Source organism: Elgaria multicarinata, chromosome 15, assembly GCF_023053635.1.
Source record: "Elgaria multicarinata webbii isolate HBS135686 ecotype San Diego chromosome 15, rElgMul1.1.pri, whole genome shotgun sequence".
In the NCBI taxonomy this organism is placed as follows: domain Eukaryota; kingdom Metazoa; phylum Chordata; class Lepidosauria; order Squamata; family Anguidae; genus Elgaria; species Elgaria multicarinata.
The window spans coordinates 29,763,721-29,784,951 of record NC_086185.1 but is presented as its reverse complement, the minus strand read 5'-3'; the positions used below and the strand labels follow the sequence as shown (position 1 = coordinate 29,784,951).

The window sequence follows — 21,231 nt, the reverse complement described above, 5'->3', positions numbered from 1 at the left end:
GAAAGTTAAAGGAGCAAATACAATATGCAAGCATTGAGTGTAGTTTCTTTCATTTCATAGTAACATTCAAGGCGAAAATACATTGGTTTGATCTTGTATTTTTTTTTAGGAGGAGAAAAGCAGAGAATTGCTATAGCAAGAGCCATCTTGAAGAATCCTCCCATTATCCTCTATGACGAAGCTACTTCTTCTTTAGATTCAATTACAGAAGAGGTAAATTAAGCTACAGAACGCGCCACTTTTCCTGCTGCATCCTTATGCAGTCTGCCTTCCCACTCTGCTGGCCTCTCGAAGACCAAATGCTGGATCACTGAGAGGCCCAACCTTCTTAGAGCTGGATGCAGAAATAATTAGGTCTAGTTCTGAATGAGGTTCTAGCACAGTATCCTGCATCATGTGAACCAGTTGGAATTGCCTAACCTGCTTTGTATGAGAGAGGAAGACTTCTTTTCAAAAGGAAGCCATTGGTTGCCTCTATTCATTAAATTATTTGCATAATTATTTGCATAATTCTCATTGTGGAGCATCTTTACCGAGATGCAAGTCAGGTGTGTGCCACCTCTAGCCTGGTATATTCAATTTATATTTGCAGACGGAGCTGTGAAATATCAGAATGTTGTGACACAGATGTCATGACAAGACTGTAGCAATTGCATCAGACTTCGTAGTGGTTAAATACAGAAATCTCAGCATCAACAATAATTTCCTAAACTATTCTTCTTGTCTATAGCCAAAGCTGTTGTCATGGCTTGTGCTAGGTTACTTGGCTTACCTGTTGACCTCCAATCATGAGGTTGCTGGTAGTCAATGTGCACAGTTCTTTCTAGAGTGTAGGAAGATAAAAGACGCACCTGTCAGGGGTAACCTCCTTAAATTCCCATTCACAGATTGCAGTGTGAATTTCTAGTGAACATTCTACTTATTTGTTGCCTTTCATTTTCCTATATTTACAAGGTTGTCAAACGAAGCTGGGTGTTTACACAACACAGCTGCACTTCAAAAGCAGCTAATAAAAATGACTCTTTCCCCCAAAGTGTGCACTAAGCAATCAAAAGAGGGAAGTTTATATTTAAAGGAAAGTAAAATGTGTATGTTGCCCTGCTCAACTGCATTTTTTAAAAAAGTTGTCCTATAAAGGAAGCAAAAACAAAGGAAGCCTGGCAAAGAGGTCCCCCTGACCCCATTCCCTGGGGGTGTCTAGACTTTACAAAGACACATAATCTCTGTGCGACTGAGTCTGTGAAATATCAGTGTTGGAGGATTTCATAAAGTGAATGGCACCTGAATTTTTCAGCTTCTACTAATTAAGTTCACCTTCCGCCTCTGTCTTAGTTTGTGGCTTTAGAACTGCTGATCACCCTTCCTAATAAGTAATTGAATGGTTTTATTTATCTACCTTGAGTTCCCCCTCCCTCATCTGAAAGGCATGAAATGTTCTATCTTGCACATATCTTTACTCTTACAGAACATCTTGAATGCCATGAGGGACATGGTGAGACACAGGACATCCATCTTCATTGCACACAGGTTGTCAACAGTGGTTGATGCAGATGAAATAATTGTCCTAGATCAGGTGAGAACCAACTTCCTGATGCAAAGTTGCTTTAGTAATCTTGTGTGAGTCTTTAGAGGATCCACAATTTACAGTCAAGCTGCCTTCTCTTAAAAGTTCATTTTCACTAGTAACGCATGCTCCATTATCAATGTCTGAAACTGTGTATGTATATTTATGTGTAGACGTGTGTGGGTGTGTTTGTGGGACAGAGAGAAAACCAACTGCACGTATCAGCGTTCTAAGTGGATTATCAATTATTTTCACTGGGTGGCTTAGTGATGGCGGCAGCATCATGCATTTCTTAAACTCTAGTGTATTTGTGTACTTATTATGCCGGATTCCTAACATGTGTCTAGTTCATGGTTTTTATCATACCAGGAGTGACTACTTTTCAGATGCATACATTGTTTTGCTTTTCAACAGAAGAGAAGATTGGACACTAAAAACATGTCCCCGTGGGCATTTCTTTTATGGCTTGATACTCTTAATTAGAAAAGAAGTTTGATGACCCTCCTCTTTTGTAATTGGATGTTTCTGGAATATTTAATTTGATTTTTTTTCCTAACTCACCTTTCCACATAAGTGCCAAAGGCAGGTTACATTGTGAGCTCCATTCTCCAAATGTCATTCCGTATGCAGCCAAAACAACACACACACAAAAGGAAAGGAATCAGCAGCTGTGGGGAACCCCAAACTTTCCAGAAGCCCCCCCCCCAAAAAAAGCTGAGGCTGGGGGGGGAAACCCCAGGGGAGGGGAGACCCAAAAACAGGACAGAGCATTCTCAGTAGCCACCGAATGCTGTCTGGCTGCATGAGGTGGGAAGGAAATGGAGAACTATTTATTTATTACATTTCTATACCGCCCAATAGCTGAAGCTCTCTAGAGGGAAGGAGGAATGGAATGGAGTGTCCTTGAAAGGGGTGTGACTCGCATGGTAGGAGCGCTCTGAACTACAACATTTTGCTGCGGGTCCCACTCATAAGAAACAATACAATCTAAATTCAGGAGGAAGTATAAGAGATTAAAATGGTTTTTACTTGGCTCAAGAATGCAAGTTGGGACTGCATTATAAAGGGAGCTTCCTCTTTGGGGAGGTGGCATTCCAAGGCAATTGCTCCTTGCATTTGTACCACCATTCTGGTTCCTTCACTGCCCCAAACGCCCAAGAAAACCAAGGAGTTGAATGGGCTCTAGCAAATGATAGGAGGTGCTTAAGAGTGATTCTGTTGTCCATTTGCTAGAGCCATCTCCATATTCCAAGGATCCACTAGGGATTTAATGAAATTATAACAGAATTTCCCAACAATTCTTTAATGTTTTTGTCTTGCTTAATACATTTACGAATATCCTGTCCTCCTAATAGGCATTTGAGGCAATACAAAAATAATAAATAATAAAACTCAAACCGTCATAAAATCACATAAACCCCCCAATGACATCCATTGGATTACTCAAGCCTTACCCAGCATGTGGCCCTCCATGTTGGCTGCAGATGATGGGAGTTGTAGTTCAACATATCTGGAGAACACCAGGTTGTGGAAGGCTGGATTACTCATTTATACCATCAATGCTAGTAATTACAAAGGTCATAGAAGGATGTAATAGGATTTATTGTTGACAGTTATAATTGTTTGGAGGCAAAAAAACATTGCTTAATACAATGGCTACAACTGCACTTTTGCAGTTGTAATCTTATGATTATTGTCTGGCGGGCCTATTCAAATAGTACAAACTCAAAAGTGTTTTGTGTAGGACCTTGATTAGGGCATGCAGGCAAGAGAGAATGGAACAGTGGCTTGTTCCTTCCCCAGTGGAAATGCCTGAAAGGAAACAAGCTTGAAATGCATGAGCCAAGTCCCACAACTGCATGTCCTTCCTTTGGGCCCTGGCAGGTGGTGTCTTAGGAAAGTGCCTTTTCCAGCTGTGTTCCAGGGGCCTTGTGGTGCCTTGAAAGCTTATCAAGATTCCCTTGATGAGAACATTAATAATGGTGGAGCCCACTGCCTTCAGTCTTCTTCAGGAACAGTTTGGCAGTAGATCTACCAAGTTTCCCTACAGGCCCTGCTTCTTGTACTCACAACATTAGCCGGTCATGTAAAAATCAAGGAAGTTAAGCTTTTTCCCATCCCCTTATCCCCATGCTAGGAAAATGTTCACTTGCTGGGTCTCTGCATGCCAGCCTGCTTTTGAGGGAACTAACTGTAAAGCCAATAATAAAAAAGTGGCAACCCCCTTTCAGTGTGCCCTCGGTCCACACGGACTTAATTGTTGCCAGTTGAGAATCTGTCCTGGAATGCCTGGAGCCACCAGAAAGGCAAGGCATCTGCAGCAAATGAGGGAATTTGACAGAGCTCCTCACCCAAGACTCCTGAGCGAACTTAGCAGTCATGGAATAAGAGGAGAGGTCCTCTTGTGGATCAGTAACTAGTTAAAGAACAGAAAGCAGAGAGCAGGAATAAATGGTAAATTCTCTCAGTGGAGGGAAGTAAATAGCAGGTTCCCACAGGGATCGATTTTGGGACCTATTCTCATAAGCTTGTTCATAAACGATCTGCAATTAGTGAAGCGGCCAAGTTTGCCAATGACACCAACTTATGTAGGGTGACTAAAACAAAAAACTAATTGTGAGGAGCACCAAAAGGATCTCTCCAAACAGGGAGAATGGGCATCAAAACGGCAAATGCAGTTCAATGTAAGCGAGTGTAAATGAACGCACGTTGGGGTAAAAAAAATCCCAACTTCACATAAGCTGCTGGGATCTGAGATAGTGGTGACTGATTGGGAAAGTGATCTTGGAGTTGAGAAAACGTTGACCTAGTGTGTGCCTGCTGTGAAGAATGCAAATTCCATGTTAAACATAATTCGGAAAGGTATCAAAAATAAAACTGCCAATATCATACTGCCTTTATACTAATCTATGGAACAGTCAGACTGTGCCTAAAGGAATATTGTGAACTTTAACAAAAGGGCAACTAAAATGATCAAGGGGCTGGAGCCACTCCCCTGTAAGGAAAGGTTACAACATCTGGGACTGTTTAGCTTAGGGAAAAGGTGAGTGTGGGGAGGTAGGATAGAGGTGTACGAAATTATGCATGGTGTGGAAAAAGTGGGTAGGGAGACATTTTTCTCCCTCTCCCATAATATAGAACACAGAGTCATCCCATGAAGCTGATTGGTGGGAGATTCAGGAAGTCGTTCTTCACACAGCGCATAGTTAAACTATAGATTTCACTACCACAAGATGTAGTGATGGCCACCAGTTTGGATGGCTTTAAAAGGGAGGTTGGATAAATTCCTGGAGGAGAAGGCTATCCATGGCTGCTAGCCCTGATGGGTATGTGTTACCTCCAGAATCACAGGCAGTTGCTGGCGAATGTGGGTAGAAGGGTGCTGTTGAGGTCATGTCCAGCGTGTAGATGTCCCATGGGCAACTGTTGGGCCACTGTGTGAATAGAATGCTGGACTAGATGGACCCTTGGTCCGATCCAGCAGGGGTCTTCTGAAGTTCTTAAATGCCCAGGAGATCCACTTGGAAAACATTCTCTCAGAGTTGGGATGCTGCTGGCTGAATGTCAAGGCTTCATATGCTTGTCAAGGTCCATAATTATGTCCATGGACCTCCTCTGTTGGCAACCATTACAGAGTCTAAAAGCATGCAAATGTCTTATTTCTGCGCTGTTACGCATTCAAAGGCAGTGTTGCCACTAAATACGGTAGAGCCAAAGTGATACGGTGCTGGCAGGGCCGGGCAAAGCTGGTAGTAGGCCCGGGCCAGATGGGAAATGTAGGCCCCGTTTCAAACTGCTCATTAAGTATTTTTTAATCAGTTCTAAATACATATGAACTAGAACAATTTATAAAAAAGGTAATGGCAAATACTTCTATTCAAGCTGTATATAAGACATCACTTCTTCACATTCAGAAATGCTTTACATGCTTTTCTTTGGGCAAATTCATCATCAACAATAGAAAAATCAAGCAACTTTGCCCCGGGGGACTTGGAGTAAGCCCCCTCAAAATCGTAGGCCCATGCCAACTGGCCGCCCTCTGCCCAGCCCTGGGAACTGGTATTACTGAGATACAAATAACAGATACAAAAATGAGGCAGGAGTAAATGCATGTCCTATCTGGCTGCTTAATGTTTGATGCCAACGCATGCTCATAGATTTCATTTCATTTATTATTATATTTCTATACCGCCCCGTAACCAAAGCTCCAGGCAATGCCTGGTCCGTCATCTAAAATGCCAGTCTTCATTGTGCTTTTAAACCTGTATTTCCCATATCTGTTGTACGCAGCAAGTTTAACAGTGTAATATATTGGCATAGTAAGGATGAGTTGTACTAACTAAACGATAATTACTGGATTTTTAAAAAGACCCTATTAAACTGGCTCATTAGTGGTAATGGAACAGCTGGGATGCTTAGGCCCGTGAAGTGCCTTGCTGCTGAAAGCCCTCGCTCAGTGGAGACCTCATGATGATCTCAGTGAGGCGGCTTGATGCATGTCTGACTGCCGGCTAGCTCGTAAAATGCCAGTGACTTCTGCTCCGCGGAACGCTGCTAGCTCTGCCCTTGTGGCTTGCAAAGTGCTACAGGCCAGCTAGTCAAATAAAGATGGAACAAGAAAGAAAGGAAATGGGTCGGGGAGAAATCAGGGCTTGAAACGTTACGCAGCCACTTCCCTGCACAATATAAATATTTGCAGGGAAATTTAATGAATAATAGAACTGTCTGAATAAATAGCTGTTCTTCGAAAGTATTAGGCAGTGAGTTTTGCACTGGCTTCCTTGCAGGATGGGAAGGTTGCGGTTTGGAGTCTGTTCCAAACTCTTCCCTTTTTCCACTGATGAATTGTAAATTAGGGTGACCTATTGTGAGCTTGATTTAAAAAACGATTGAAAGCAAAAGAAAACTGTGTATAATGCGAATCAGAGTCCCCGTTGTTAATCTAGCAGATGTTGCAAAGGCTGCAAAGCTTTGGTTATATACCAGAAGTTTAAATCACAATTGTGCTTCTGATGTCATTGTAACCTCCAGCAGTTGGAATAGCAAAAGATACCAAACCCTTAATTCAAATACTTCATGAAACTTTTAAAAGGGGGTTTGAAGTACCTCTCCCCGCCCCAACCCCCTCTTGCTAATAAAAATCTGGTGCTTTGAATTGGTCACCTGGTTGCTTCTTGTGCACAATTCAGGAGAGATATGTGGGTATCTGTATATTCACCTGCATATTAGGCAAACCTTTTATAGATCCACTTCCTTACCAAAAAAAATTGTGTTTGCAATTCCAGTGACTTCCAACCAACAATTTCCCTAAAGCAAATAGACCAGGTTGCCTTGACACGATTGGCTTAGTTTCTCCTGGTTTGGTTTCTCCTGCAACGGAGCCAGCCGTATTAATGGCCGGACTCTCTTGGCTGTCTCTCAGGCTAATCAGCTTCAGCTGATGCAGCTCTTCTAGGCTCCCAGTTTTTAACAGGTGGAGAGAAGACGTGACACCATTCCCATGCCAGAAAACCCAGCGAGCATTTTTTCCTTCCTGTGCAGCCTGTAACTCTTGAGGACTTTTAAGTCTGGCTATGAAGAAGGGCCAAACTAGATGTGATGGGGATGGTGGGGGGGGGGGGGGTAGTCTGTCTTAGACAGACTATGCTGTGTGGGGAAAAGAGATACTGAATTTCCATACCCACCACCACCACCCTATTGCAGCCTATCTCCCCTGAATCAGTTGCTCCACACACTTTTCTGCCTGCCTGCCTGGCTGTGATGCTGGAAGTCAGTGAGGCATGGAGGAAAGTGCTAGAAGCAGTGGACAGAGGGGAGGAACAAGGGAGCGTTGAGGAGCCCTCTCATGCCCGTTGCTACCACCTGATATGTGAACAGGGCAGCAGACACATGAAAAGAAACGTTCACCACAGTCATCGCCATTTTGACAACGAGACGGGTGAGCCAGGCTCTGATTGTGGAGAATTCTGAAGCTCTGCAGGAAGCAGGAAGAGAGAGCTGGAGGGGTGGCCATTTTCCTTCCTTCCTCCCTCTTAGCAGCTAAATGTCCTGGTTGCTCTCTCTTCAGGGGAGAGGCCCTAGCTCAGTGGGAGGGCACAGGTTCAGTCCCTGGCATCTCTGCTTAAAATTGCCCTGGTGATGTGGGGGAGGGAAACCACTGCTTCAGACCCTGAGAAGCCCCTGCCAGTTGGAGTAGTCAGAGCTAGCCTAGATGGACAAATAGTCTGACCTTTTGCAGGGCATAGAATCATAGAATAGTAGAGTTGGAAGGGGCCTACAAGGCCATCGAGTCCAACCCCCTGCTCAATGCAGGAATCCACCCTAAAGCATCCCTGACAGATGGTTGTCCAGCTGCCTCTTGAAGGCCTCTAGTGTGGGAGAGCCCACCACCTCCTTAGGTCATTGGTTCCATTGTGGTACTGCTCTAACAGTAAAGAAGTTTTTCCTGATGTCCTGCCAGAATCTGGCTTCCTGTCACTTCAGCCCATTATTCCATGTCCTGCTCTCTGGGAGGATCGAGAAGAGATCCCGGCCCTTCTCTGTGTGGAAACCTTTCAAGTATTTGAAGAGTGCTCTCATGTCTCCCCTCTAGGCCAATTAGCTCCTTCAAAAGCAGTAAGACTAGAGATCAGCAGTGGAGGGGAGGGAGAAAGGAACCCAGCAGCTCTGTGTTCCCCTTGGACTGTCTGCCAGGGGAGCGTCAGAATTCTCAGCCTCCAAGAGCCTCTTGCTTACATGTGTTTTGGCCTGACAAATGTAGCTAGGCTCCAGGTATGACAACTTCTGGTCTATAATCATGGATTTGTGTCTTCCCAAGATTCTTAGTTTTCATATTTGTGTTTAAAATAACGACAACACAATTTCTTGCATATCTAGCTGAAAAGCAGAGCTTGAAACTGTAAAATTGTCAAACCTGGAGGCATGTCTGAAGGGACATTTCCGCTGGTCAGGAGACACAGGGTTGATGTCCAAACCCCAATAGCAAGCAAAAATAATACATGGTTCAAAATAACCTGCCTTGCAAAACACATGTGTAAATCTTCGCATAACTTTTTCAGACGATAAAGAATTCAGCTCGCAGCAGAGTATGATGATGGCCTGGACGCTGCACTTTATGTTATTATTGCTTTCAGATGATCTGCTCCTATGCCCAGAGCATGTCCCATCGGAGACACGTGTGGCTATCCCACGGCTCTCTTCCTGGCGGCCTGTGGATGCTTTCAGCATGCAGCACTGCACTTAGTCTGAGCCTCTGTCTGGGCGGACCGCTGTGCCCCTATTAAAATGAGAGTGGGCTGCCTGTGTGGCGTGTGTTCTCTAGACTGTGGGTTGGATGCCTTCCTGCTCTGGAGAGCTGATCCTGTTTCATCACTGACTTCATGTTTTTTTAAAACAGGGTAAAGTTGCAGAGCGTGGCAAGCATTTAGATCTGCTCACCAGCCCCAGCAGCCTCTATTATGAGATGTGGCACACGCAGAGCAGCCGGATGCTGAATAGAAATAAGGACGAGAAATGGGAGGAGAGAAGCAACCACATGTCCAAAGAGGAGGAAAGGAAGAAGCTGCAAGAAGAAATCATAAACAGCGTGAAGGGCTGTGGGAACTGTTCGTGTTGAATCTGAGTCCGGACCTCGACGCCTCTCGGTTTAAGGGTGACACAAGTTTGCACCGGAGCTGTTTTCTGCATTCAACAGAATAAACAATTTAGTGATGTCGTTGGGCTTTGTAAAAAGGCTTTCCTCCCTGGAACGCAACTTCTTTAACCAAAGGATTTTGCATCTGCCTCTCAGCCTCTCTGATATTTACTGACATCAGTGGGAGCAGGTCGCAACAGCCTCGGAATATCTGGTTAACACAAATGTTTTTGGTGATAGCTCTAGACGCTTTTCCCAGTGATTGCTTTTTAAGTGACATAAACCTCTATCATCTGGCCAGAATACTGTAAAGCGTTTGCATTATCTTGTTCTTTGCCACTGATGGTGGGTTAAAAATGTTTTTATATATGAACTTTAACAAAAGCCAATTAACTCAAGCGTGTGTGTTAATGGGGGGAATGAATAATTAACATTCTTAAATAATTGCTGGGTTTGATAGAATTTCTATTGTTTCATAAAAAAATAATAATGACCATGAAGTCTATAAGAACAAATCCAAGCAGAGAATGTTTTCCTTCGCCCCTCAACACTTTTTCTCACTTGTCCCACAAAACATGCATGTTTCCACAAGGGCTACGATCTCAAAACTATGAATGAAAACGTGTGCCGATGCAAATTGCAAGGCAAAATAATAAGTCAGTTCATCTCAGTTCTCTAGTATTTGTAGAAATGCACAAGGAAATGATTCCATTAAATTCTAATGAAAATTCAATACAGATATTGTCAGAGCTGTTGCCTAACCAATAAGTGGCACAGAATACCTTAAAATCCTTGGGCACAGTTTGGAGTACCTATCAGTTGGACCCAATTATGTCCTACATATTGGTGAAGAAAATGTATTTGTTTGGAAAAATTGAGAAGTTGGTGCATTAAATGACCCTGTTTTAAAAATGAGTAGACATTGCTATACAACGATAGCTGTCCTCTTGTGTGTGCAAAGCAAAACCTTGCCCAACGTGTGGTGTCAGGACAGAATTGATTTTAATTTATGATCTGTTCTCATGCTCTTTAACTGGATATGTCTCTTCCTTGGAATTAGTGCAGAGAATAGCAGAGGCTGCAAAGAATGTAATATATCTCACTGGATAGGGTCCAATGCTGCCCTTGAGCAGGTGTGGGTAGATGTGCTGTGTGCACACAGCCCCCACCACTGCCAGCTGCCATGTAGCGCTCCCAGGGGCAAATGCCGAAATGTTTATTTCTGGAAGGGGCAGGTTGCGCGCACCCCTTGCAGAAATCAGCGTTTGTGGTCTTTGGGGGGGTGCCCTTGGAAGCATTACATCGCAGCTGCCAGTGGTGGGGGCAGCCGGTCATGCACACGTTGGGACGGGCGGATCTGGCCGCCATTGCATCCTGCCCTTTATATATTAGAAATAGCTGATAAAATGTTTTCTGTAACTTCTTTATCTGTTCCTATAGTGCCATTGTGGGAGTTTAGGAAGGAGGGAGGAGAGAACACCAATTGACAGCTGTGGGCAGGGAAATGATATGTTTTTTTTGTTTCTGTTTTCTTCTTCTTTTGTACTGTGAAAGCATTAGGCTTCTATTTTTGTCTGTCTTGATAGACCTGCACCTTCATCCAGAAATCTTCTGTGCATACGTGAGCCCTAATTTATGTCCCCTCCGATCAGAGCTTCCTCATCCAGTACACTGGACGGGGCAGATATATTCATGTAAGGAAAGCCCTCCACTCCAATGGGCAAAGGAGCTTGCACAGACAGGCAGGCGCACCAGCACCTCTGCATCACGTTGACGGTCCTAATTTGTGAATTCCGTTCATTAGACATCTAGTCTTGCGTGTTATAAGTATCCTTCACCGTCGACAGTGCTCATGCCGGAGCATAGAAGAGATTTGTGCAAGTGCCAAAACACAAGCTGTGCATCTTAAAAAGTTTGGGATTTGGGTGATGTGCTATTGGTGCTCTTCATGCAGATTTTATTTCACTCATTAATTCTGAATCATGATTGGTTTCTTGTACATTTTTGGACCGGGGGTTTCATAGCCAAGAGGCCTCCCCAAATTACACTAGCCTGGGAGCCACAATGTGCTTGACAGTTGATTTAAGACACTTTGTTGGGAAAGCCACAGGGGTTTTCCAGGAAATGGGTTGTAATGCAGTGCTGTAGAGTTCCTTATGTTTTGCCTGTGGAGATAGATCTCCCTTCGTCGTACTGGAGGACGGACCTGCTTCTCTCTTCAATACGCCTTCTGTGCTGCCTGGGATTGATGGGGATTGTAGCCCAAGACACCTGGAGGACACCAGGTTGGAGGAGGGAGTCCTAGATAACCATTCCTAATTTGCCATTAGTATACCAGGTCACCTACTTGTTTGCATTTGGAAGGAGCAGAGGGGCAACTTTACCCCAGATAATATGGTTATCGTATGAAGTGAAGTTGTCTCTGTGTCATGATTTATTCCCATAAGTGAAGACTCTCTCCTGACCTTTTCACATACTGGGTTGATCATCATGTTTAATTCAAACGTACTTTACCTGTTACTGCCTGCAACCTGGTCGTCTGTTGTTCTTTTTGTTCCTCTTGCAGATTCCTCTCATTTAAGGAAGCGTCTAATGCGTAGCTGCAAAGAAATAAGCATGTCCCCTTTTTTGCACGCTCTGTATGTTTTGCGCTTTTAACATCTGTTGAAAAACAAATGTAAATCTGTTCTAATCTGCCACCCTTGCCCTAAAGAGCCATATCTTAATGGCCTCTATTTTTTTACTTCTCTGGTGTGTGTGTGGGGGGGGGGCATATTTGCAGGGAAGGGAAGGTTCGAAGTTCTTGTTAACTTGCATTATTTATTAATTTACAGTAAACCTGATAGATTTTGACATTTTATTTGTTCAGGAGGTAGAAATTTAAAAAGCAGTAGCAGTTTGACGTTCATTTTTTAAATGTTTTCTACAGTACAAATTGTGCTAGCATTTAAAAACAAAAAATCCCAGAAAACTCTTATTCATCTCACTTACTACATATCAAAACTTTGCTTACCATCATAGGTTTTAGTCAGAGGTCACATAGTTATCCAAGGCTCATTGGTTTTTCCAATGATTTTTGATAAATCAATTGGATGTTGTTAAGATGGCTTTATCTGGAATTTTATACCAGTCTTGTTTTGTAACATGCGGTGAAGCTATTTAATAGCCAGTGTTATTGGCTGCTACCATTAGCATCCCTAACTCTGTATGCATCTTTGCATGGTCTTTGAATTGGAGTCAGTCTGTTTTGCCACAGTTCAATCAGGTTAGTAGGATCACAATATATAACATCAAAACCGGGCAGACTAAATAGTTTGCCCTGTTGACAAGAGAGTCTGGGCCTGTTCAGATTTTCTTTTCACACATGGAATTTTACTCAGGAGATCAATAGCAACCTTGGGATACGTTTATATACTGGAGGCTCCAATGTCAGTGGGATGGTGAATTTGCTCTGGGTTCCAACCAGAACTTCTGAAGGAGCTCTCCAAAGTGTGGAACCTGGAGCAGATTCTCTGCCCCACTGACATTGGAGCTACCAACCTCCACTGTGTTCATGGGTAGAATATAATTGCAGGTTTTATCCCAGGGTTGTCAAGAAGATCCCATGTCCAAAACTGCTGGATCTCCCAGTTCATTGGTTATTTTTTGCTGGCCAAGAAAGGTCAGGAGGCCAGAACCCTGATGCCTCTTCCTCATTTCAGCCCATGCAGAATCCTGGCTGACTGAGTAGTCTTTGCATCCGTCTGTCTTTGGAGGGAAATCGCCTGCTTTTCTGCAGATTCTTTTGGCTTTTATTCCTGACTGAAACTTGGAGTTGGGTGGGGGGCGGAGAGATTGCAAATTGTAACGCTTAAAAAAACCAACCTGTTCTTAAATTCAGATTTTAATTTTATCCAGGCCTTCATTTCAGTTCCATAGAATAAGATGCAACTTGTATAGCAGGGATAACCAATGGCCAAAAAACTCACACTAAAAAACAGTAAAATTATTGTACATAAAATGTTCATTAGGAAGCCTTATCATACCTCAAGTTTAATGTGTGTAGATAATTATTTCTGGAATAAATGATTTATTTCTTTTTGAATAGAAATGGCTATCCTGTTAAAATTACTCTTTTTAGTAGCAGCTTCATCAAGAGCTCCCAAGAGGAAAACCAATCTTTTCTCAGTCCCGTGTCCAGAACAGTGGGCCTGATTATTTTAATAACACGCTTTTTCTGCCCAGAAGGAATAGTTTGTGATTATTTTTGGACTAAAAGTCGTTTTGCAGGAAAGAAGTCCAGCCGAGACAAGGAGCGGGGGAGGAAATTTTTAGGAAAGTGCCCTGGAAATATCAGGAAACCTTCTGTATTGGTACATTTTTGGCGATGGAGCGTTAAACTGGTCCCCCACCCATGCAGAGATCTGAAGCAGCCTGCAGTCCAAGGCCTTAGCTAGACCTAAGATTTATCCCGGGATCGTCCTGGGGTCATCCCTGTTCATGTAAATGACACACAGGACATCCCAGGAGCAGGCAGGGACGACCCCGGGATCAACCTTAGGTCTGGCTAAGGCCCAAATCTGGTCTGTCCATGACAAAGGAGTCATACTTTGCTCCCCCACCCACAGGTACCATCCCCTATTCCAGTACAGAAAGCCAGGTATAATTTCAGGCAAGCCCATGGTTGTCAGGCCAGCCTTAAATTCCTGAGCTGCTCCAGTCAATGTGGCCCCAGCAAGTCATAAAACCCATATTAGGCCATATTAACAGAATGCCAGTCTTGTGACTTCGTTCACTATCACCAGGTACAGGCACACTAAACTGGCCAACTGTTAGAAACAATGGCCCTGTTTGGACATTGCAGAAGCATCCAGCAGCAACCTATGGTTTGTTCATGGCTTACTTTGGGTTTGTTTAACCCTCAAACCACTCCAAGTGCTCAGTTGTCACAGAAACAAACTACGAATGTGTTGCATTAGTAGGTTGTTTCAGCCTTATGCCACAGGGTGCATCCTTGCAAGTTGTGTATTTATTAATCAATCCAAAATTGCCTCCTGATGCTGCAGTTAGGCCCAAACAGGTTCAGTATCTAACCAAGGAGATGGAATTAACTTCGACTACGTCTTTTAATCTAGCCCTGGTCACAATTGGCCTTTAGCCTATCTGTGTCTTGGAAGATGTCAGCCAATGGTGGTGGTGCACATGACCAAAGCTTTGTAAGTGAGAAACCAAAGTATTTACATAGATCTGAACAATACCCGTGGATGAGGAAGCCTCTGAGTTAAGCGGATGGTAGTGAAGATCTCTCTTCCCCAACCCCTAAGCTCAGCTTTAAAATGGCGTCAACGTTTGGCTACAGCTACCAAAATACTTGTTTGTTTACAATTGTTTATTATTGTGCCCTTCCTCCATAGAGCTTTGCCCCATTTTACTAATCCCGTAGGGTGGTTTTTGTCAAGAGAGGGTCAGCAGGAGCATGACCCTGTTGATTCTCTTGGACCTCTAAGCAGTTTTCGATACCATCTATCATGATATCCTTCTGAATAGGCCGGATGTTGGAGGTACTGCATTGTGGTGGCTCCACTCCTAATTTATTTATTAAATTTATATACCACACCATAGCCAAAGCTCTCTGGGAAGTTTACTTGGGTGGCCAATTTCAGAAGTTAGTGCTGGGAGATTATTTCTCTATCCATTGGCAGTTATAGGGTTCTATAGGGTTCTACCATGTCCACTATGCTGCTCGGCCTATACATGGAACCAGTATGGGAGATGACCCTGTGATGCAGACTAAGGTGTCACAAAAACATTGATAGCTCTTTCTATCTCATCAAATCCAGGTGACACTGTGGGTTTTCTGAATCAGTGTCTGGCTGCAGTAATGGATTGGATGAGGGTGTATGAACTGAGATGAAATCCAGACAATATGAAGATACTGTTAGTAGTGTTCAGCCTGGTCTAGTGGGGATTGTACTTCCCCTAGGTCCATAGGACAATAGTGCTCTTGCATCTAGCATTGTCACTGGAAACGTAGGTGAGCTCAGTGTCATGGAACACCTGTCAGCTTGGGTCACAGTATCAGCCTGTCTAGACAGAGATAGACTAAATACAGTTGTACTTGCTAGTAACCTCTCAATTGTATTACTGCAATGGGTTATATGTGGCTCTGCCTTTGAAAACAGTTTGGAGTCTTCAGCTAGTTCAAAATAGTGCAGCAAGATAGTTAACAGATCGTCGTTTTTCTTTTTGTGAACTGCCCAGAAAGCTTTGACTTTTGGGCAGTTCAGAAATGTAATAGATAAAATAATATAAACTGAATAACTTTGTGAGATGGTTTAGGTTGATGTGACTGGTCCAAGATCACCCATTGAGCCTCATAGTTGAGTGGGGATTTGAATGTAGACCTGGCAGTCCAACTGCTACACCACACTGGCTCTCCGGAGTGCAGTCGGACTGATGGCAGAGCCCGGATGAGAGGAAAAGAACTGGAGGAAGCAGAAGGCAGGCGTGCAGGAGTTCCAATGGAGGCTGGTTCCCCCTTGTGCCAGCTGCAGACTCAGAGGGAGGATCAGTGGGAAATTAGCAAAACTTAGAAGTGCCTGGATGTCAAAGTCGAGCTCCAGCAGTTTGCATCCTTGTTCTCCGTAAGCTCTCAGTGCAGTTGGAACACTCATGCACAGCATGTCTGAGCTGTGTTGTGGGACATGAGAACCCTGAGAGGCCACCTTCTCCCATATGAGCCTGGTCACGTTTTAAGACCTTCGGGGGAGAAGACTCATTTCTTGGTACCGTCACTGTCAGAGGAGTGCTTAGTGGGGAGAGGGCCTTCTCGGCAGCTGCTCCTGGACTGTAGAACTTGCAGTCTTTTGATTTCTTCTCTACTGTACTTCTGGTGGCAGGCAAAGGCATTTTATTCAAGCAGTCCCTGAGCACGTCGGCTGCTCTGTTGGGTATTTCTTACTGCATATTTGTTTTATAATTGTTTTAATATTTTTTATTTTTTATTTTACATGTTGATTCTTATTAGCCACCTTGATGAAAATAAATAAATAAATCCTCCAACTCACTGGCAAAGGTAGCAAGGGAATCTTCTATTTTGAATCAAACAGCCTATGGCAGCGATTATTTCTATGAAAGGTGGAACAAGGCAGCAACCTTTCTGTGACCGACCTCCCCAGGGACTACGGTTATCTCCAAGTCAAGTGGATCAACCTCCCCTGTTTTACTCAGACAAATTAAAACGGTAGGGAATTTCCCAGTCTAGAGAGACCAGGTTAGAGAGGCAGTCATTAACATTGATTTATTTTCATTATTTTTTATCTCGCCCTTTTAAAGGAATGTTCAAGGATTCAAGCAAGTATTGGCTAGTTTAAAATAAACAACCAAAATTAACAAGTTAAAATTGCACTGGTGCACCATTAACAATCTTTTAAAAATTTAAAGCAGGAGAGGTGGGTAATATTATTAATAATAATAATTTACGTTTCAGGCTGCAGTTGGCAAGATTCCCTTTCAAAATCCATATCTTAAAAAAGCTTGTGGGAAAAAGTCATCTTGGCAAGCACATACCTCTTCTTGGTAGGGCATTCTAGGATTTAGGAGCCACCACAGAAAAATCCCTGCTGTACTTCAGACAGTGGGGGAAGCCAAGCGGATCTTCTTAACAAGATCTCAAGGGAAAAGGAAATTATTCTGGGTGGAGGTGATTTGACGTTTGCGTAGCACATCCAGGCTTCTCTTAACTGTGGTCATTCACAAGGAAAGAAACAACAGGGATAAAGGCGTCATGGGCAGAATCTTAAATGGCATCACTGTCCTAGTTACTAGCTTAACATGGTACCTTGGGTTTATTTCCCAGCCTCAGAAAATGTCTGGTCACAAGTCACTCCTGATTGGTTCATCTCTGTGTGGGTACATATTGGTGCCATACATACTTTCAACCAAAAGCTCTTTAGCTCCACCCAAGTTTGCTACTATATAACATGCTGGTATTATTCTCTATTTCCCCTTCAGCCAGCAGAACCGATTGTACTAAATTGCGTGGTGTGTGTTTTTTATGATGTAAAGAAAGAACAGCAAATCTTTAAAAACCTGCCTAAGGCCACATGTAAAGCTGCATCTCAAGGGCTGAAAGACAAACGCGCCATCCGAGCTTGCTGGCACACTCACTGCTATTCTTCTGTGCTTTGCAGCCATCAATAAAATTGTCAAGGAGAACGCATCCCTCCAACCTTAAAATGTGCTCTCTAAAGCTTTCAGCCTTAGGTGTTTGTGCGTGTGCAGTGTGGTCTTCTTTTTAAAGAGGGATTTTACCTGTCAAACGCAAAAAGCAGAATGAACTCTGCACTGTAGCATCCTTTTGAATCCATGTTCAAATAAGTGTGCTTTGAGCTCAGATTTTCCTAACACAGGAAGATTTTGAGGAGTGGAATGAAAGAGAGAATTCAGAGGGCTTTTCAAAGAGAAATTAGGCCTGTAACGGGAAGGTCGGTTATTACTAACACTAGTGGAAACTACTAATTTGTTACTAGGCAAAAATGAAAGGAAAAAAACCTTGACGCTTTTGAAATGCATTCTTGGAGAAGGAAGTGTAAAGTGAGCTGATAGAAAGGAAAACTAATAAAGGCATATTGGAGAGGGATGAGGGTCTAATGCAAAGCGCAGTAGAGGTGATCAAGTGTGATAGGGCAAATTCTCAGAGATAGGGACTAATTCAAAATATAAAAGGAGGGGAATGGAATGGAAGGAGGACAATAGGAAAGCCTGGATACAGCTGCATAAAGCAAATTAAAAGGGGAAAACATTGTTGACCGGAAAAAGCTCGCACAAAAGAGGAGATTGGAGAGTTGACAGAGACTGTTTTATGGGTTGAAAGATAAGAAATTGAAACAAGGAATGCACACTCAAATGCAAGTGGGCATTTGGAGTCTAAGAGAAATCCGAAAAGGGTCACCCTCTTCCCCCGTTGTTGGGGACAGTCATGTGTGGTCTGCTAGGGAGAGACTTTTGGATTGAAGAGCTCCCACCAGTGGTCTTTCCCTCCTGCCAGGACACTCCTAGGACATTTGGACAAATTATTGCCAGGATCTGTATTTTATTGCAGCTCCCTCCACGTCTGGCTTGCAACAAATTTAAATTAGCTTAGCTCCCCTGCAGTTCATCACGTCTTCCTCCTGGACGTCCAGCCTTCAGGTAGGAAGTTACAGGTTGGCAAAGGAATCCGTTACTCTAAGTTAAAACAATTTTTTTTAAAAACGAACACAGCAGCGCCATTGATCGCCCATTAAACATGGGAAGCGGTAAGACAAGCGGTTCAGTCTTCTCTAAGCTGACAGGAGGGGATTTCACAAGCCTCAATTTTTTTTCCCTTCCATTTTTGCCTAATAATAGATTAGGGTTAGTATTCGCCGAACTTCGTGTTACCTGCTTCTTTTCTTTTTGAAGACTCTCTTGCATTTCAGACAAGTGAGGTCTTCCCCAGCTTGGTCAGGAGACTGAACCTGAAATATTTTTCTTGGAAACTGTGTGCTCTACCTTCCTCTCAGCCTTTGGGAATATAAAAGATTTAAATTTGCTGTCTAAAACATAATAATGCTGGTACCCCGTGAACCCGCCTGAGAAAGGTATCTCACACCCAGGGTACACCGTCGCAGGATACACTACAATTTTGGAAAGGAGAATAAGGGTCCCGGGGGGTGGGGTGCATGAGATATTATTATATTATTTTAATAAGTCCTCTTTAAATTTCATTATTGTGGTACATTAAGTTGATGTAGTGTGATTATTATTATTATTATTATTATTATTATTATTATTATTATTATTATTATTTATATAGCACCATCAATGTACATGGTGCTGTACAGATAACATAAAATTCAAATAAAAATATTATTAAAAAAATCAAATCAAATAAAACATAATAATGCTGGTACCCCGTGAACCTGCCTGGGAAAGGTATCTCACATCCAGGGTGCCATTACTGAAAAGGCCCTGTCCTCCCTCTCCATCCACCTCAACTCCAAAGGCCAGAGCCTTGCATGTGGAAATCTGCGGTATTATGTTAATTTGTGGGGTGGGGTGGGGTAGGGGGGAGGTCCTGTTAAAATCTTACGTTATTTTTTGTTCAGAAATGCATAGAAGAGAACAGTCCTTCTTCCAGAACTCTTCAGCTCTATAAGATAGATGCTTCAGGATCTTTTGGTGTATTTTAAATTTTATGCACTCAGACTTTCTTAAAAGAAATCCTGCTATGTTCTGTTCTGCAGCCTTGTTATAAATAAGTTCAAAAACTGTGTTCATTTAAAAAGGCCACAGAGGTGCCACCTATTTACCTGATGCTGTTATAAGTCCTACTGGAATTGTCACACTGCCCCTGTCCCAAGTTTTCAGCACCTACACTACTGTTTGTAAAGGTCATTTTGAGGATTGCTTTTAAAATAGACAATCTGAGCACTTGGAAACCTTTAAAAAACTAAAAGATGCCTGGCTTTTAATTAGTTTGTACTTCAAGAGTGTGCTTCTATGGGTATTGGAACAAAGAAGTTTATTTAGTAAGAGAAATCATAGAATTATAGAATAGCAGAGTTGGAAGGGGCCTGCAAGGCCATCGAGTCCAACCCCTTGCTCAATGCAGGAATCCACCCTAAATGTACATTCCCCATCCCTAAATTAGGAGCAGTCAACTTTTGTCCTAATGATGATCCTTTTTAGTTAAGAAAAGGAAGGTTAAGCAGTATAAAGTAAATAAAGGCAAATAATCCAACTGGTAGAATTGGTTTTAAATATAAAAAGGTGGGGACAGCAAAACCCAATCCATACACATTGTGATTGGTGGCTCTCTGGGAAGGAGCAAAGAAATAAAAATGCCTCTTTAAAATAGGCCCTTGATATGGTATCATCTTAAAAGAATATATGAAGAAATGGGGGGGGGGGGGAATCTCCCTGTAAGAAACTAGCATGTACATTTGTCTTAGAACTAATTTGCATATTAAGGGAGGAACAAAAACCAACAAAATAAAATTAGCCTGTATGATAAAATTCAGAGAAGAGTTACCAAGTAAATCAGATGTTCTAAAATTTTTGGTCAAGCTTTTAAAACCTTTGTAAACCACCCAGAGAGCTTCAGCTATTTGGGCGGTATATAGATGTAATGAATGAATAAATAAATTATCCTGGAATGATAGCATAGAAGCCTTAATGATTCTTTGTTTTGGTAACGTTTGCTTTGTGCATGTTAATTCTCTCTCTGGGTGGGGGTGTAGGTGCAAAGCAGCACAACAATTTTGAACCCTCAGATCTCTGTATTATCATCATTTCTCTTTTCTTGCTCATGGTGGTTTTTCTAGATGAACATGACAGGCTTTGCCAAGTCATGCTATCTTTACATGATTCAGGAATTTCCTGACTATTGAACATGTTTTAAGTATGTCAGGTTTCTGGATGTTGGTGTGAATGTATTTTGGTAGGCCTAGCTTCTGAAGGTTTTCGGTAAAAAAAATTGATGTGATGCTCTTGACTGCTGTGACTAACAGAATAATTTGGTTTCTATTCCCTAAATGTAGAACTTGGCATTTATCCCTATTAAATTTCATTCTGTTGTTTTGAGCCCAGCACTCCAGCCTATCAAGATCACTTTGAAGTTTGTTTCTGTCTTCCAGGGTATTAGCTATCCCACCCAATTTGGTGTCATCTGCAAATTTGATCAGCGTTCCCTGCACCTTCTCGTCCAAATCATTAATACAAATGTTGAAGAGCACTGGGCCCAGGACTGAGCCCTGCGGTACCCCACTCGTTGCCTCTCCCCAGTTTGAGAAGGTTCCATTGATAAGCACTCTTTGAGTCCGATTCTGTAGCCAACTGTGAATCCACCTAATAGTTGTTCCATCTAGCCCACTTTTAGCTAGTTTGTTAATCAGAATATCATGTGGTACTTTGTCAAAAGCTTTGCTGAAGTCAAGATATATGACGACCACAGCATTCCCACAGTCCACAAGGGAGGTTACCCTATCAAAAAATGAGATCAATTTAGTCTGACAGGACTTGTTCCTGACAA

At 42.7% G+C, this 21,231-nt stretch overlaps 1 protein-coding gene across 1 annotated transcript in view; it reads left to right on the top strand.

Annotated features, from left to right (window-relative positions):
- ABCB7 (ATP binding cassette subfamily B member 7) overlaps positions 1-11,612 on the top strand; it is a 66,317-nt gene extending 54,705 nt beyond the window's left edge. Inside the window, exons 14-16 of the mRNA XM_063141755.1 lie at positions 110-213; positions 1,466-1,573; positions 8,961-11,612. Coding sequence (XP_062997825.1) covers positions 110-213; positions 1,466-1,573; positions 8,961-9,179 — 431 coding nt within the window. The 3' untranslated portion in view covers positions 9,180-11,612. The remainder of the gene's footprint in view (positions 1-109; positions 214-1,465; positions 1,574-8,960) is intronic.
- Positions 11,613-21,231: the final 9,619 nt, after the last annotated feature.